The 18291-nt window shown below is 33.3% G+C and overlaps 1 protein-coding gene across 20 annotated transcripts in view; it reads left to right on the top strand.

The window, feature by feature from the left end:
* Window positions 1-17104, top strand: part of LOC140449704 (serine/threonine-protein kinase MARK2-like) — a 473378-nt gene extending 456274 nt beyond the window's left edge. For all 20 annotated transcript variants that reach the window (XM_072543024.1, XM_072543021.1, XM_072543022.1 and 17 more), the window contains 2 exons: window positions 6577-6851; window positions 12325-17104. In XM_072543024.1, the coding sequence (XP_072399125.1) occupies window positions 6577-6851; window positions 12325-12383 (334 nt within the window). In that variant the 3' untranslated portion in view covers window positions 12384-17104. The remainder of the gene's footprint in view (window positions 1-6576; window positions 6852-12324) is intronic.
* Window positions 17105-18291: the final 1187 nt, after the last annotated feature.

Below are 18291 nucleotides of genomic sequence, written 5' to 3'. Positions count from 1 at the left end.
CGGGGTTATTTTTATACTTAGACAATACATTAAACTTCAGCTTCTTGAAGGAGCAGAAAAGGAAGATAAAAATATATGGAGAAAAACAATCGGGACATTGTGGCCGTATGAATAAAAAACAGTCTGACAAGACACTTGACATGACTCCCGTTGGTGGTATAAAAAACAATAGAATCGGTTGTCTGTTACAGATCATTAATGCAGAAATGAAACGACGAATAAATGCCATTAAAATGAACTATCTAAGACACAGTGCGAGGTTTTTAAGACTTAAGGGCCTGAGGAACGAATGTTGTTTGATCACCTATTGCGATTACCGGAAGGAAGAATATGATTAACAAACATGTATTATTTTACTTTAAACAGGAGCACAATACAGATTCCAAGGCAGCATATTCTTGAATCAACATGTCACTTTTCAGTCTTAATCTCGTTTAAAAGATAAACTGAATATGTTGTTTTACAAAAGGAACAAAGAGAGGAATCTGTCGCAAGCATATTCAAAACATGATTAAAATAAAGACATAATAATATAGTATTACGGGGGAGGGTAATATAATAGTCAATTTAAATAAAGTAGGTATATAAAAGACATATCTGTCTATTACCAAAATTCAGATTTAATAATAAAGCTCATCTAAAAACGATTAATTCTCATTAAAAAATGTACTTGAAATTGAAAGTAACTGGAAAACAATTTCTCAAACTTGCAGTGATATTTTAAAACTTTTAGCTTTGGGAATTCCCCAAGAGGTTCACGGCGACCATGCTATTTTTATTTCATTTTCATTTTTACACAGTAACACAGTATCTATGTCACTCTTAACTTTCATGTGATCTATTGGTCTGTGAATGTTTTTATTGTTCGTGTATTGTGGTGTGTAATACTTGTACTTCGTGACTTGGTGTGAAACACGTTTGAAAAAAATTTTTATATGAATACAAAGTTGGAAAAATTGTAGATCTAAAGTAGTTTTAACTAAACTCATCTTTAGATTTGGATTTTGTCACTCTTAAATTACCGATCAAAGGGTGTTACAGAAATTTCGGTTCATTTGGAAGTAACTAGAGGTTCAATGAAAACGGTGAGCGATTCTACAATTACATTGGCCAACAGCCTAATATGCATTTCATTCTTACTCCTGAATGGAATAGGTGGCGAATCATTGTGTAAAGTAAATAAAGTTTACCATTTCCAAAATATATACTAGTAAGTGAATAATCGTTATTCACGGAAGTGATTGAAGCTCATCCAAGACAAAAAAAAATAATGCTGTTTCATTCAATTAAATGTTTATACTACACTTAAATGTAATATAAATATAAATGAAAGGCTTCAATTAGTAACTTCAATCGAAAAAAAAACCATAGACATAATACCTAGACTTCCCGCTGCAATCTAAACCCGTTCCTACAATGCGACAGAGAAAAAAGATGCTAGCACTCTTTACATCTATTTCTAACGGACAAATTTATCGACCAAAGTCATCTTCCCACTGGAGATTGTTAGGTAATAGGAAGGTCACGTGATCGATAAACCCCAGTCATCAGAAAGAGATGCAAGGGCTGTTGGTTGTTTTTTCTCTGTCGCAGTTGGAGAAAGGGTTTAGATTGCAGACCGTAGTCTAGGTATTATATCTATGAAAAAAACCTCTTAGGTCACTAACCTAAAAAATATAAACAGATAAATTTACTTTTGCTGACTATAATAATTATTTCAAATGATACTCTAACAAAAATTGATAAGATGTCTGTGCGGCTTCAAACGCGATATTTTTAACTGTTTTTTTTTAATAAACTTTGTTAAAAGTGTGAGCATATTTCTAACTTACGAGCTTTCATTTGACGCGTTTCTTGCTCTTTAGTTACAATAATGTTTTTTTTTGCTACAAATAATATTATAATTTTTATTTCCAGGTTAGTTTTTTACGATATTTGGTTATCTTGTATGCTCTTATTTAAATTATGGAAGGGTTCCTAGAATATTTTGAATATATTTGAATGAATCAAATGATATAATGTTCTTCCAGCTTTGTAAAAAAATGAATTATTAATTTTTGATTAGGCATGCTACGATTTTCTTACTGAGAAATTAAGAATTAATGTATTGTTTACAGTGGCGGCTGGTGTGGTAAAATTTTGGCTAGGCCAAGCCAGCAAAGTACATAATAGCTATGTGTAATCAGTGGCGGATCCAGAGGGAGGGGTCATGGGGTCATGACCATCCCCCTCTCGTTAAACATATTTAAAAACCCACTTATCCTATTGGTGGTAATATTAAAAGTGACCTTGCATCAGAGAAAAGTAATCACCCTCAAGATCCATGGCCTCCCCAAAAAAATTTCTGTAGCCGCCAGTGTGTGTAATACATTTTTTTTTTGTGTGAGACTTGCAATTGTGTTGTTTGTTTCTAAGGTTTGTTTAAAAATATGTTACAATTATATATTATGTTACATATATTTTTATCATAATTTAAAATAAAATTTATATTACAATTCGATAATTACGTTACAAGTGACAACGATGGTGACCGTAGGCCCGATCGTCTGGTGCCTAAACAGCAAGCATAAAGACGACAATATAAATCGTTGTCCGGCAAGCTGCTCAACTTCAAACGATTTTTGTACGGGGATCTTATGTGAGCTGGGTCGGCCACTTCCGATCGGGCCTATTAATGATATTTAAAACGCCTGAATGCGATTCGATGCTTTCTGTGGTAATATAATAACATCGTTGTTTTAACGGACGCTAATATATTGAGTGATTTAGTACATTTAAAAGTTATTTACATGCATTAACATAATTTTTGAATATATGTTTTTCAATTTTAAAGCTATTAAAATTATTGGGTAGACCCGGCCTATCCTGCCTACCCCCAAAAGCCGCCACTGATTGTTTATTATTTTTAAATACTAATGTTAAAGAGAAGTGTCCAAAAGATGGAGATTACAAATATAAGAAATGTTTTGAAATTTTAATGATTTATCGATACACTAGTTTTTAAATGAACATGATTAATGAAATGAAATTTAACGGACTTATTTACAGCTAACATTCGTTTTCAAATTCCTCTTCTCTAACCTTCTTTTTCTTTTTTCCATCCGAAATTAACGGTTCATTCGATAATTACAAAACAGTTTGTGGATTTACACAGCAATATAAACAGAGTTATGACTCTATAAGGAGAAGTTAGTTGGAAAACTTCCTTTCAAAATATATCCGGCTGATAATGACAACGACGAACTCAACAGTACTGGTCCGCATATACAGCGCTAGTCAAAAGTCCGTTCCCTCCCCCCTCGTATCTTTTGAACGGTTATTGTTATAATAGTGAAATTTGGAGGGAGGTAATAAACAGACTTAGGCTTTTCAACTAATCATAATAATTGACGTAATAGTGACAGATGACGTTACAGCGCCACTGGAACAGATAATTTTAAATGGGAACTTATGAAACTCATTTTGATGAATAAATTAAATAAATACATACTAAAATTGTAGCTTCTCATTTAATTAATAAATATTTAACAACCAGTTCTTATAGTAACTATGTGTTCAAAATGTGCTCCATCTACTTCCTGACTGTAATGCATCTTATTTCTAAACTCTTGCCGTACTCGTTCAAATGTGTCGGGGGAAATTGCCCTACATTCTTTCTTGTAACAATTCGTTGTTTCAAAATGTCAATATTGTCGGGTGCTGTAACGTAAACTTTAGATTTCAAGTATCCCCACAGAAAAAAATCTAATGGTGTAAGGTCCGGTGACCGAGCTGGCCATTCTATCGTACCTCTTTGTCCAGTCCATCTACCACGATATTCCTCAAGGGTTCACTACCATTTCTGAAATTATGTCATCTTTTTTTCATCACTAAATGTTGGTCGATCAGATCGTTTGACATCTTGAACACTACCTGTATGTTTAAACTTCCGAGGAAGCTTCCTCAAATAAGCTCTCGATATAGGGCGATCGGGATCATTAAAAAGACGTTCCGCTGCATGGAAATTATTTCCACATTCACCAATTATTAACACAGCTGCTACTTTGTCGACTACAGTACGTAGCATTCTGTCTTTGTAAAAATTTAAACGTCTCGTTAAACAATAATTAAACTAAATATTATTTTAGGACAACTAACTAAACTTGAATTGACTAAACAATCAGAAACAGAAACTAAATATTCAGGCATAAATGTGTTTGCAAACTAAAAATAACTAGAGAATTGACTAAACTAAGCAGAAACAGAAACTAAATATTGAGCTATAAATGCTTTTACAAACTAAAAACAACTAGAGAATTGACAAACGTCAACTTTCTTGACAAATAACCAAAGGCGGACGTTAGAATTTTTATTAATTAAATGCCAAACTAGAATTTTTTGTATTTATTTAATTTATTCCTCAAAATCATCTTAAATCCAAACAAAATTAGTATGATTGAATAGGTATATTAAAATAATTGTAGTTTCGCATTTAATTAATAAATATTCTAACGTTCGCCTCTTGTTAATTGTCAAAAAAGTTGACGTTGACGTAAAAACAAATAGAGAATTGAAAAAGTCAACTTTTTGACAAGTAACCAGAGGCAGAGGTTTTAATATTTATTAATTAAATGCGAAATTACAATTTTAGTATTTATTTAATTCATTCATCAAAATGAGCTTAAACTTAAATAAAATTAATATGAAACTTATACAGAAGTAAAAAACTTCAAAATTTGTATATTGGTATAAAAACATTTAATTAAAACTTGACAAAAGGGTCGTCCAAAATTTATAGATGCATAACGTTTTCGATCTAGCTCAGATTATCCTCAGTGCCTTCTTTTGGTACTTGTAGCTAACACTAAAATTGCAGTGGAGACATCAATATATGGTTTACATATTTAAATTTAAATTATGATGCGACTCCAGGTCGATGACAATGGTTGTAAATGTTAATACTTAAAGAGCAACATGTTTCTTTGTTCGACTTGAACACGTGGTTCTTGTAGTTAAAACGACACAGATCAACTTTTTTTTTTTAAATTAGTATGGTTGAATAGTATTTTCTAGAATAGAATAGGATAGGTATTTTCAATATCTTTCAAACGAGTTATGACTAGTTAAGAAGCCTACGTGTATTTATTACCTCCCTTCAAATTTCACTATTTTAAGTATAACCGTTCAAAAGATACAAAGAGGGAACGGACTTTTGACTAGCACTGTATAATGCACTTACTGAAAGCTTTGAAATAGTCACAACGTTTAAAACAAGGCAATGGGCTGGCTTCAACACTCTTCAATCTGACCCTTGAATATTCATAAGGCAGCTGAATGTCGGAAGATGAAGAAGACAGATGAGGAAACTGTTTAGAAAATGTTCTCGTGTGGTGTGCTTGACAGAGTAATAGATAATTACGTCAAAAAGGAATTAAAAATCCAAATTAAAAATTTATTAATACAGTATACTCCCTCTATAACGAACACGGTTATTACGAGGTTTCGCTTATAACGAGATACATTAGATGTCCCGTGAAATTTATATTGAACTATAACCGTCTATAGCGAGGCAAATTTGGTTATAACGAGAGAAAATAAGATATAAAAACGTGTTTTTTACGTTTTTAGTCCGGTCGTGGCTATAAATAAATACCTTTTCAAACAGCCCCTCAATAAACTTAACTGCAGCCCGCAATAAACTTCTTTACAATGAATAAATACAACTGTTTCACATCTTTAGAAAATATATGATAGAATGATACTGGACCATTTAAAGCAGTTAAAAATAACAGAGTTCTTAAAATTGCAGAAGCAATAGTTTATGTTATTCTTGAAAATACGATTTATACATTATGTAGTTGGAAAAAAATATAAGTACAGCTTTTTTGTTTTAACGTATATCATTGATATACGTAAAAGTAAACAACTCTTTTATGTTTTAATATATTTCATTAACAATAAAAGTAAATAACTTTTTTTCAAAAACGCCATTCAAACAATATTTATTAGCATCTTATATTGCTCCGAATGGCTTCACTATAGGAAGTTAATGGTTTAGAAAACTACAGATTCATATGTATGCACAGTATTATGATTGTCTGATATAACGAGATCGGCTTATAACGAGGTAATCAGTCTGTCATTTCAGTTCTCGTTATAGAGGGAGTCTACTGTATTACTGTTATATCGTATATTAGCATTGTCTATTAAAAAGAGTAAATTGTCTTTAAAACTCCATCCGCTTGGAATTTTTGTAAGCGGATGAATAGGAGGAATAGTAATAAAAGCAGGTAAAGAACAATAAAAAAATATGAGCGATCCGTCATTGTTCAAGGATATTGAGGTATAACAATCAAAAAAAGTTTGGTTTTCCTTTGGAAGCAAGAGTCGTCAAATGACGCCAATGTCGTTGATGTTAGTCAGCGACGGCACGCGGTGTCAATTAATGTAAAGATCAATTTTATTTTAAAATAAAAAACTTAACATATTAGTGCTACTTTAATGTTAATCACTATTACTACATTATTATCAACAATTTAGTGTTGAGTTTGCATGGAGAGTTGTTAATGTAATAACGATTTTTTTTTGTATTTGCAGAGTTCAGGGAACCCCAAACGAAGACCACGTGAAGCCCCGCTCTCTGAGGTTCACATGGTCGATGAAGACAACCTCGAGCAGAGACCCCGCCGAAATAATGGCCGAGATTCGCAAAGTGTTGGACGCCAATAATTGCGATTATGAACAACGCGAACGGTTCCTGTTGCTCTGCGTGCACGGGGATCCGAATACTGACAGTTTGGTGCAATGGGAAATAGAAGTGTGCAAGCTTCCGCGTTTGTCTTTGAATGGAGTGAGGTTTAAGAGAATTTCGGGTAAGTAGAGCTCCATTTTGCTCATTAAATTGTCTTTTAGTCACTATTCACAGCTCTCTCTGATGATTCAAGGAATATTTTCCAAAATTTGTTTTTTTATGTTATTTTTTTACTAACTAATTTTATATAACCGATGTATACCCTGTTTAAATAATTATTTGCTCAAAGAATTCGTTTACGGTATTTTGTACTTCTTCGTCCGACTGAAAGCGATTATATTTTAACGCTTTTTTCAGTGGCCCAAAGATGTGAAAATCGCAAGGCAATAAATCGGGACTATAGGATGGGTACTCTCTTGTATGTAGGCTTTAAAGCCTGTTTCTTCTTCAATATTAGTCTCTTAAATTGTTTAAATTATCGCACCATCTGTTTCTTGATCTGCCAATACTTCTTCGTCCATTTGGTGACGTATCTCGTGCTATTTGTACTATCCTATCCTCTGCCGTTCTACTAATGAGTTCGTTCCACTCCTGTCACCCATCCATTTATGTCTTCTATATTGCATGCTCTTCTTATGTTTTCGCTTCTCTCCCTGTCCAACATACTTTTTCCTGATATTCGTCGAAGTATTTTCCTCTCTGTTGTTTCTAGTAGTCATCTCGCTTTAGATGTGTAAGGTCTTGTCTCTGCCGTGTATGTTAATATAGATCTAATTGCTATTTTATAACTTCTTGTTTTTGTATCTTGTCTTAGGTGTTTGTTCTTCCAGATTGTGTCATTAAGAGATCCCGCCGCTTTACTTGCTTTTAAGCTTTGTTGTCGTACTTCTTCTTTAACAATCTAAACCTTGCTTTATTATTTTCCTATCAATTTCGATTTTACATCGTAGTGGGTATTTAAATGTTGTCATACATTTGGTTTTTTCTGCTGCTATTATCATATTGTATTTCTTGGCTGTTGCATTGAAGATGTGTGTTAATCTTTGGAGCTCGCATTTTGTCTAGGCGATTAATGCGGCGTCGTCTGCATAACATAATATTTGGATTTCTTTGTTCCCCATTCTATAACCATGACCTTTACGTACTGCTTGTATTATTTCGTCCATTACTGTGTTAATGAGAAGTGGGCCTAATGAGTCACCCTGTCGTGACTCCGTTTTGTACTGGTATACACGGTGTTAGTTTTCCATTTATCTTTGCCTGTATTCGATTATAGAAGTAGATGTTTTCGATGGTTTGTATAATATTGATTGTTATGCTTCTTTTATACAGTAGGTGTAAGACGTCTTCGATTTGGATGTGATGGAAAGCCTTTGTCAGGTATATAAAACATAGATATTCTGGTTTATTGTACTTGATAGCCTTTTCTGTGATTTGTCTTACTACAAATACGGCGTCTACGCAGGATCTTCCGGATCTGAATCCTTGTTGTTCATCTGATAAAGTTGTTAGTTTATTGATTTTGTTGGTTAGGACTTTTGTGGTAAGCTTAAGTACGGTATTTGATGTTTTGTACTTCGTGTAGGCCTCTCGTTTTTTTACATTTCACTTTTATTTCTGTTCTTAATCATGGTATATTGTTGCTGTTTTGTTTTTTTCAGTATGACTTTGCGTTTTCCTAGAGCTTCTGTTGCTGCTTCTTCAATGTCGTTTTTAATTTTCTCCCATCTTTCGTTTCTTCTGTGCCTTTCTTACATTTCTCTTGTAGTGTCGTTCCACAGTAATTCTACACTTAATTTTTTCTTTACATTTTAATTTTCCTTATATATGTTTGTCCCGTTATTCTGGAATTCCATCGGAAGTTTATTAGTGAACCGTCGCCTCATTCAAAGGGTTTCTAGATTCTTTATGACGTCAGGCCGTTGTAATCTTGTCCCGTCGATGAACCCTCAAATCGTTCGCATAGCATGATTGGAATAGTACAGAATCATCTAGACTAGACAGGTGGCTTCTTCGAACGTTCGGTGACGTCAGCACATCGCCGTTAGAATGGGGATCAGTAGCGTAGCGAGCGAGCTGACGTAATACGTGTTTTTAATTTCACGCCGTAGTTCCATAAAATCTAATATCTCGCTAGTCACCCATAATTTATAGTGTTTTTTTTATATGTAATTATATGTTCTTTGGTGTCTGTATCTTGTTCAGTTATTCATTGAGTTTGTCAGAAATTATTTGATTTTTGATTTTTTGGCAAGTACATGCCAAACATATGCAATTAGGCCGAAGTGCTGCAGAAAACAGGAATAAAATCAGGCTTCTTTAATCGACATGCGCCAGTTAAGGGATAACTGTACTCAGTGAGCCTGTTTCATAGAGCCTTAAGCTTCAGATTCTGTGGCACAGACCCGGAAACAGTCAATCATGTTTTGCACATTTAAGAGATTATCAACTGATTCCACAAACGTATGGTACCCATTCCAATAGATCAGTATAAGGTTCCAGAATTCTGGAATTCATGAATAAATGTTAAGCAATGAGCTAATTAGCTCTTAGTATGACCGATATAAAACAGACGGCTTCCTCGAAAAAAAAAAAAAACTCTTTGCTAACGTAACTCTTAACTTAACCTTTTAACTGCCAACGTTCCCATTTTGGGAACACCTATTAAAACATTTTTTTAGGATTGTTTATGCAATTATTTTTGTAAATCGCACTACATAATGTTTTGTAAAGGTAAGGGGCTTGCTAGTTTAAAAAAAAATGTTCTTAGATGTGGGTTCATTTTCTTAAAAAAAAATAGTAAAAAGCACAAAAATTCAATTTCTTGATTCGTTTTACGGTTCTTGTTATCAAGTCAGCAAAAATTATTCTATTGCTATTATTTTTTCAAGTAAGGTAGCCAATTGACTACCTTAGTAAATAGTTTATATTGCGCTTGAATTCTTTCATTACTTTTTGAAAAAAATTGTCGGAATTAGCCATGTCCCAAAATGGGAACGTTGGCAACTTTGAATACCTAATATACCCTAATAAATTATAATATAATGTCGTTTCTGTTAGCTCGTAAATTTTCAAGGGCAATAACGATTAGTGCAATCGTCTTTCAAGTGCCTAATAGGAATTTAGGAATAACAAACAGTCGATCAGAGCTGTTCAAGAAGAACACGTGTGTACTTGGTTTTTTTTCTGTCTGCATTGTTTATGCTGAGAAGTTTAGAATGGATACAAAAGCATTTTATGGGTAAGTTTACAAAAATAATTTTTCAATTAGGGTCTAATTCAACAGTTTTTCTTAAGTTTTTCTTCTTTCTTGAAGTAAGTACATAACTAAAAATAAAAATCTATTGGTTCAGTTTTTTTGATACAAATATTTTCATATTGTTTACTAAGAGCACCGAAGGCTTTTTAGAAAAAAAAAAATATTATGTAAAGTACCTAAGACAGTCTTATTTTACATGTACCTTTCTATTGAACCATGTTTCTTAGATATTTCATTGTTTTAGGAAATCTATACGCCGACACAGACTATTACGGGATGCTTTGGAAGATGTGGAAACCTCAATATCCTCTAACATTGATGTTGTAATACTTCCTCCCACTTCAGGAGACCGAGATATTGATAGTGACGAGGACACTCTTGATGACCAGATTTTGGACGTGGTTGATATGCCAATAGAGGTTCCTGGAGAGGTAGAAATTCATGATGGTGATGCCGAATCAGATTACGAAGAAGAATCAGTTATAAGTCACGCATCACAAAAATGGAGGAAATCTGAAAAAGTGGCAATCCAGCTAGAAGCCCAAGATCCACCTAAAGTAGGAGCCGAGCACATGGGTAAAACGGAGTTTGAAATATTCTCTTTGTTTTTTACTCCAGAAATTATTAGTTTTATTCGTAATCAAAGCGAAACTTACGCTCGAAGGGATCAAAATTTTCATAATTTTATAGTTTCTGATGAAGATATTCGTCAGTTTATTGGCTTGCTCCTGATTAGCGGATATCATCATCTACCCGGCGAAAATGACTACTGGTCAACGGCGGATGACATGCAGGCTCCAATCTTTGCAAAGACAATGAGCCGTGAAAAATTCAGAATAATAAAAAGATATCTTCACGTTTGTGACAACTCTAATTTAGCTCATTCAAAAGTAGCTAAAGTTTTACCACTTTTCGAAAAATTAAAAATTAATATTCAGCAGTTTGGAGTTTTTCATAAACATGTCAGCATTGATGAATCAATGGTTCCATATTATGGCCATCACTCAGCTAAAATGTTTATAAAAAATAAACCAATTAGATTCGGATTCAAACTATGGATGCTCTGTGGAAATGATGGATATCCATATAACTTTGATATTTACTGCGGAAAATCGGGAAATGCTCAAACTCCCTTAGGAACTCGAGTTGTAAATAATATGTTAGAAATTCTGCAAAATAAAAACAGCCATGTTGTATATTTCGATAATTTTTTCACCAGCTACTCCCTTCTGAAATCTTTATCAGAAAACGGTATACGGGCTTGTGGTACAGTTCGAGAAAATAGGATCAACAAATGTCCTTTAGTTTCATCGTCAACTATCAAAAAACAAGATCGAGGGACCTATGATTACAAATCAGATGGCGATGTTATTTGTGTCAAATGGAATGACAATTCTCCTGTAATAGTCGCAAGTAATCATTTTGTAGTAACCCCTGTTCAAAATACAACCAGAAGAGTGAAGTCTGAACATAAAAAAGATGTAACTCAACCAAATTTGATAAGACAATATAACATTGGAATGGGTGGTGTTGACCTTTTTGATCGTTTAGCTGCTTCTTATCGTCCCCGACTTAGATCAAAAAAATGGTGGTGGAACTTGTTTGCTCATGGATTGAATTTGGCGGTTGTGGCAGCTTTTCGATTTTTTCAACATGTGAATGCAGGAACAAACATAACACACCTCGAGTTTCGCAGACACGTTGCTCTCGCGCTTGTAAAAGCAGGTTCAGGTCAAAGAAAAAGAAAAGGCGGTCCATCTGCCTCTGTTCTAAGCGACATAAAATTTGACGGGATAAATCACATTCCCGAAGGCACTAACCAAGGGCGTTGTGTTGTGTGCTATAAAAATACTAGACTTCAGTGCAGTAAATGTGAAAAGCGACTTCATAAAAATAAATGTTTCGACCAATTTCATACACCTAATAAATAATTGTTTTATATTGTATCTTATTTTTACTTATTTTAGACATTTATGCTAATAATAAACATTTTTCCAAACAGGTAAGTATTTTATTTTTTAGAAAATCCATAATACCTTACATGCCAACGTTCCCAAAATGGGAACAACATGATAAAGACAAAATACAGCAGCAATATTTTTTTTTACTTCAAAATCTATTAAAATATGTCAAAATCAAAAGACCTTTTACATATTATCTGTTTATTCCAAATATTTCGTATAGCCGCCATTAAAAGGTTAAAGCGGAAAAACGTCATTTGGGACAGCTCATAATATTGGTGATTCCAGTATATTGTAATAAATCGGTTTAAAATATTAAAACACTAATACGCATTAATTTAGAACACCTTCTAATGTAATAATTTATTTTACAGGTACCAGTATTGGTTTTAAGAATATTGCTAGCAAAATAGCAAACGAACTGAAGCTGTGACTGCTTGTTAAGGAGCCAGAGATAGCAAACAGTGAGCCAACGTAGAAAAAATTTCGAGCAGTGTGTGTGTGTAGCGACTTCCATCTCAATTTTCTTGTGTTCGAAACCAACAAATGTACCAGCTGACTACCTGATAAGTTTCGGCCTTTTTATGTTCAAAAATATAAAGTTTCTCGGTGTCCCGTTGGAAAATATTTCACTTTAATGATTTTTAGTTCGTTTTCAATATTACACGATACTACTATAAGTAAAAAATTTAGTTTTGTGGTATAAAACTTGTATTGCTTTTGACCAGTGTTAGAACTTTGAGAAAAACAATCATTTTCCATGTCCTGCGGACTTTTTGTATTAATAAAAATTACTGTCTTAAATTATTACTACTTATATATTTAGTTTCAATGATTTTTAAAATATTTTAGACCATTCATAGCTTTATTTCTTTACAAAAATGGTTTTAGTTTAAAATTAGGAAGAAAACAATTTTATTTAGTCTGGATTGATGACTTTCTCAAAGATATTAATAATTTTTACACTTACAGACAATAAAATATCCTCGTTTCTATGACGTATAGTATATTCCAACGGGATACGTCATGTAAGACAAAAACACCAAATCTGGCTTCAGTCTCACCGTGTTTTTCGAATACCGCTCTACAATTTAGTTCATAAGATTAAATAAACCCTGACTCTTTGCTTGTGATATGTGGAATTGATTGAAGAAAGTACGATACTCTACAAGAAACGATATACGGGGTGTACCAGTAATACTTGGATCAATAAACAGTTGATTGATTGACTAATATAGCTCAAGTGACTTTCGTCCAAACGTCAGTTGTTTCAATTAAAGGTAATAGGTTTTTATTAAGCAGTAGCAGGCTTCCTACGACGCTGTTCCTGTTCAGGATCGACTTTTTTATGTATATGGTACATCTTGTATATACACGGTGTCGACAAACTCTTCACAAAAGAAAACTGCAAATTTATTGTCGACAGAAATCTCTACATTGCTGAAAACTTTTTAATATTTCGATACTATTTGGAATACCAGTTATTTTAACAGTTTTGGGACTTTTAAGGCTGTTATCTTTTCAGATATCATTTTTGAATAATATCGTAGACTTTTCGAGCTCTATAAATATTGTTTGGTTCTAAAAGCATGTACACTAGTGGCCAAAATTCTGGAAACTTTTTAAAAATTTTAGTTTTGTTATCAGCATTCCTCTTTTTCAGAAGACTTATTTTATTTATAAGTTTATCTATAATTTTATTACATCGTTTTATGCTTCTACTTAATATTTAACATCTATTTTAAGGGGTAAAATCCTCTAAAAATTTAAAAATAAATAAAACAACAGCCGTTAGCTATTAGTAGATATATTTAAAAAAAATGGTACAATGATTATTATCAACAAAATTAGTATTTGGTAGGATAACCTTTGTTTTTTAGGACAGACTCAATTTTGCGAGGCATGGAATTGACGAGACGAGCCAAATCTTCTGGTGTAATAACTCTAAACCAGTTTTGAATAATGGCGTCTATCAGTTCTCTCTTGTTTCTTGGGTTTCGGCGTGATACTAAGACTTTCAGCCTTGACCATAAATTTTCTATTGGATTTAGATCGGGACTATTTCCAGGCCAAGGCAGAACAGAACAGTAACATCATGGTTTCTCTACCATTCCATGGAAGTCTTAGCCGTATGACAAGGCGCTCCATTCTGCTGGAAGATGCATTGTTGGGCATCCCCTTCGAACAAATCTCTGATAGTCGGCAGCAGTTTGGCTTGCAGTATCTCTTCCTGATTTTTTTTTGTATTAATATTGCCCTCTATTACTGCTAAACGTCCAACTCCATTGGTGGTCATGCAAGCCCATACCATGGCACTCACAGGATGCTTCATAGTGACCGTAGTACACTGGGGCAAAAGGTCTTCTCCCGGTTGGCAGCGAACAAACTTCACTCCGTCACTTCCAAAGATCGAGATTTTGGTTTCATCACTCCAAATTACTTTACTCCATTGTTCTTCTGTCCAACCTCTGTGTGCCAAAGCCCAATTAATGCGTTTTTGCCTCTGTTTTTTGTTCAGGAACGGCTTCTTTTTAGGAATTTCTGCTCGCAATCCATTTTCACACAACTTTCTTCTGATAGTGCGGTCCGATATTTGTAATCCAGTTGATTTGACAATACCGTTAATATCTTTTGCGGATCTGCGATGATCTTCTAAAGAAAGTCAGCATATTCTACGCACATCGTAGTGACTAACTTTGGGTTTTCTGCCAGATCTTTTTGCTGATTTTGTCGTTCCACGTTTGCAAACTTTCATTACACCTGATTTTGTAGCGCAACCACCCAATTTGTTTGCTATTTCTTGATAAGTGTAACCTTCTTCTCGAAGGATAATTGCTTTGGCTCTCTTTCCTGGCGACCAGTCAACACGTTTTGGGTTTCTGGTTGCCATTTTCGTTGAATCGACGCTGATGAATTCCTCTCCGACAATTAAACAATATCACCTTAGTAACAACTACCTGATGTCACTAATAAACACTGGAAGCCGCACGAAACTGTACTAAAGGCCACCTAACCGCTTCCAGTTGGGTTGTTGACTGACTAGCAAAACCCTGACGCAATACAGTATTGCCAATGTTGCCATTCACAAATCTCGGATTTTCGGCGTTTCGCTTGAATGTGGTTCCACATTTTATTAAATAATGATGTTAACAAAAAAGAGTGAGAAATACATAAAATATTATGCAGGAATATAAAACAATAAAATAAAAATGTAATTGTAATGGTAAACTATATAAATCATGATCATGAGACGAGTCTTGCTAAAAAAACGATAATTTTTGTAAAGTTTCCAGAATTTTGGCCACTAGTGTAAGTACTGGACAAATCCACAGAATTATCCAGCGCCAAAACTATTTTTTTCCTCAAAATCTACAGTCCATTAACAAGGAGTCGAAAAATAACCATAATGGTGTAACTTTATTGCCTACATAAGAATGTAGTGGCGGACAAATTTTTTTGGTCGGAAAATCTGAGACAACAATTAAATATAAATAACGTCCAACCGAAAATATTGGCGGACAAAAATATTCTTGACGGATTAATTTTAAATTCTTAACGGTAGTTTAATTTTCTCAGGAATTATTGACAAAAAAAAACACTAAAGCGTGTTAGTATGCTTGGCGGACAAATATACAGGGTGTGTTTGCAGTCGGACACTTCAAACTTCAAAAAAGTCTCCTGTATTTTATTTGTCGAGCATACTATTTGGTTTTAATGTTTTTTTATGAAGCATTCCTGAAAAAATAGACTGGTGTTAATAATTTGATTAACATATGGATGTCCGACCTGCTTAACCTTCAGAATTTTCAGTGTCTTAAAGAACAACGTCAATTTTAGGTTGTCCGTCCATAAAAAATTTGTCCGTCGCAATATTCTGTCATTCACGAAATTACATCTAGCTGTTGTTTCTTCGACTCTGTAAGCTGATAAGACGAAATTTGCAGTTATCTTATGTGTAGAGACACCTTGTATTGCGTAGATCTCTCGTCCTTTGTTATTTTTTCTCCAATACAAAAATACTTTCAACGATTTTTTTAAACGTGCATTGACATTGACACGAGTAGTAATTCTGTGTCTTACGTTTAACTAAGTATGAAATTCGAAAGTAAGAAAACTGTATTATTTTATTACGATGCATAAATATTTATTGTATTTAGTTTCTTTAAATTTTGCCTTTACTTAATTTTTCTCTGGTTTTTTTTTGAATTTACGCAACATAGTGTGCACGATTTTGCATCTTGTGATTTCTTGAGATGGCCAAAAACTTTTGTAGGCCGATTTATTCAAAATTGTAATCTTAAAAAAGTTATATTTCCAAACATGTAGTTAATAAACTGTATTAAATAAAGATGAGTTTTGTTTTCGACTGGATAAAGACAAAAATAATTGCTTTCTAATAGTTTAAAAAGAAAAAACTCACTATAGACTCGTTCATTTTGGTTATTAGTATTGAGACAGAACAGATATAGTTATAAATTAGTTTCTTCTGCAACACGAAGGAAATCATAAAGTATCATTCAAAATTAGGTTTAAATTCAATCATTGAATAAGAGTAACAATTAAAAATATGGAAGACTGCTGATGTATTCCGAAAAAATGGATTAGAGCTTCACAATATAGAGGTAAGTAGACATTATTGCCTTTCGTCTTTCTAACTAAACAATAACCAAAAAATCCTTCTTCTTTCCACTTTTTTTCCAAAAAATCTGTTTATCAACGTCCCACACTTTAGCAAACTATTCTCATTCTTCTATTTTGTGCATCTTCAAGTGTGTCGATATTATGAAAGTTGAAAGTCAATGTTTGGGATATTTTCTATAGGCTGTGATAATGTCATCTAGATCTGATGGTAATTATAAAGGATTTTGTCGAATATAAATAAAGGTCTCGTAGACCTTTCATTTCGATCGTTTATGTTTAGTGTACATATAAGTTTGTGGCTTAGGATAGACTCTACCGGTTGCTGTAGAGGCTTTTCTTCTACAGGTTCTTAAACCTTTCCCTCGGCCATGTTTTATCACGCTGTTTGACTACTTAGAATGTAGTGGCGGACAATTTTTTTTGGTCGAAAAAACTTAAGCTAATACAGTAATTAAATATTTTGAATAGGAATAGATTTTTACTAGCGAAAAGAGGATAAAAAGTAGAAAACACCCAATCGAAAAATTTGGCGGACAAATTTTAAATTCTTAACATTAGTTTAATTTTTTCTAGGAATGATTCATAAAAAAAAACATTTAAACGTGATAGTATGCTTGAGGGACAAATATAGAGGATGTTTTTGCAGCCGAATACTACAAACTTTTAGGATTGCAAGTTCTAAAACTTTGCAGCATCCGACTGCAAAAATCTCCGCTGTATTTTGTCCGTCAAGGATGGTCTGGTGCTAGACTGGTGCTAATAATTTAAATAGTATATTTGACCCCCTTACTGCTCCAGAATTTTTTGATTTCGTGATTTTCACTTATCTTTTAGTCAGACATAAATATATAATATTTTCACAGTGTCTTAAAGAAAAACGTCTCGGTTTTAGTATGTCCGACTATAAAAAATTTGTCCGTCACGATATTCTAGTCCTCGACGAAATTACATCTAGCTATTTTTTTCATTTTAATCTACTAACATTTTTTTCGTGTTTTTCACTCATTATCTTGAGTCAGACATCAAGATATATATATATATATATATATATATATATATATATATATATATATATATATATATATATATATATATATATATATATAACTTTTTTAGCTTCAATCGTTAATGAAAGTGAAGATGTAAATCAAACAACATAACATGCTGTTTTTTTTTTCATACCTAATGGAACGTTTTGTTTTCTTTGTATAATCATATTCATAGTTTAGAATTGATTTTATTTCGAAAAGCACACAAGTAATTTCCAATTGATCTAAAATGCTTTTTAAACCAATTTATGAATCCTCTTTAAGTACAGTATCATCAGCATATCTGATAATAGATATCTGTATAGCATTAACTTTTTTATCGGCATCATTTCCTTCTATAGAAGTTCTGAGTGCAAATTAAGTAACCCAGGTGACAGTGTCGCCGTTTCACTTATTGATAAATGTTGTCCTCCACTTCTGCTGTCCGTCCCTTTATGTCATCGTAAAGATTCGCCACCGTCTTTGACTTGAGTTAACGAACTATCATATGTGTAAAGAGATAATACTTTGTTACTTATTTGAAGTGCTCCAGACCATTGTGGATCCGTTCCTGACCAACTATTTGCCCCAAGCAGATATACAGTGATATTGTGCTACTGTTTCTGAATCTCAGCTTTCTTAAATCTTCAACGCCGTCGGTTCAGTGAATAA

The sequence above is a fragment of the Diabrotica undecimpunctata genome, chromosome 9 (genome assembly GCF_040954645.1).
Source record: "Diabrotica undecimpunctata isolate CICGRU chromosome 9, icDiaUnde3, whole genome shotgun sequence".
Lineage (NCBI taxonomy): Eukaryota > Metazoa > Arthropoda > Insecta > Coleoptera > Chrysomelidae > Diabrotica > Diabrotica undecimpunctata.
This window is presented reverse-complemented; position numbering and strand designations above follow the sequence as displayed.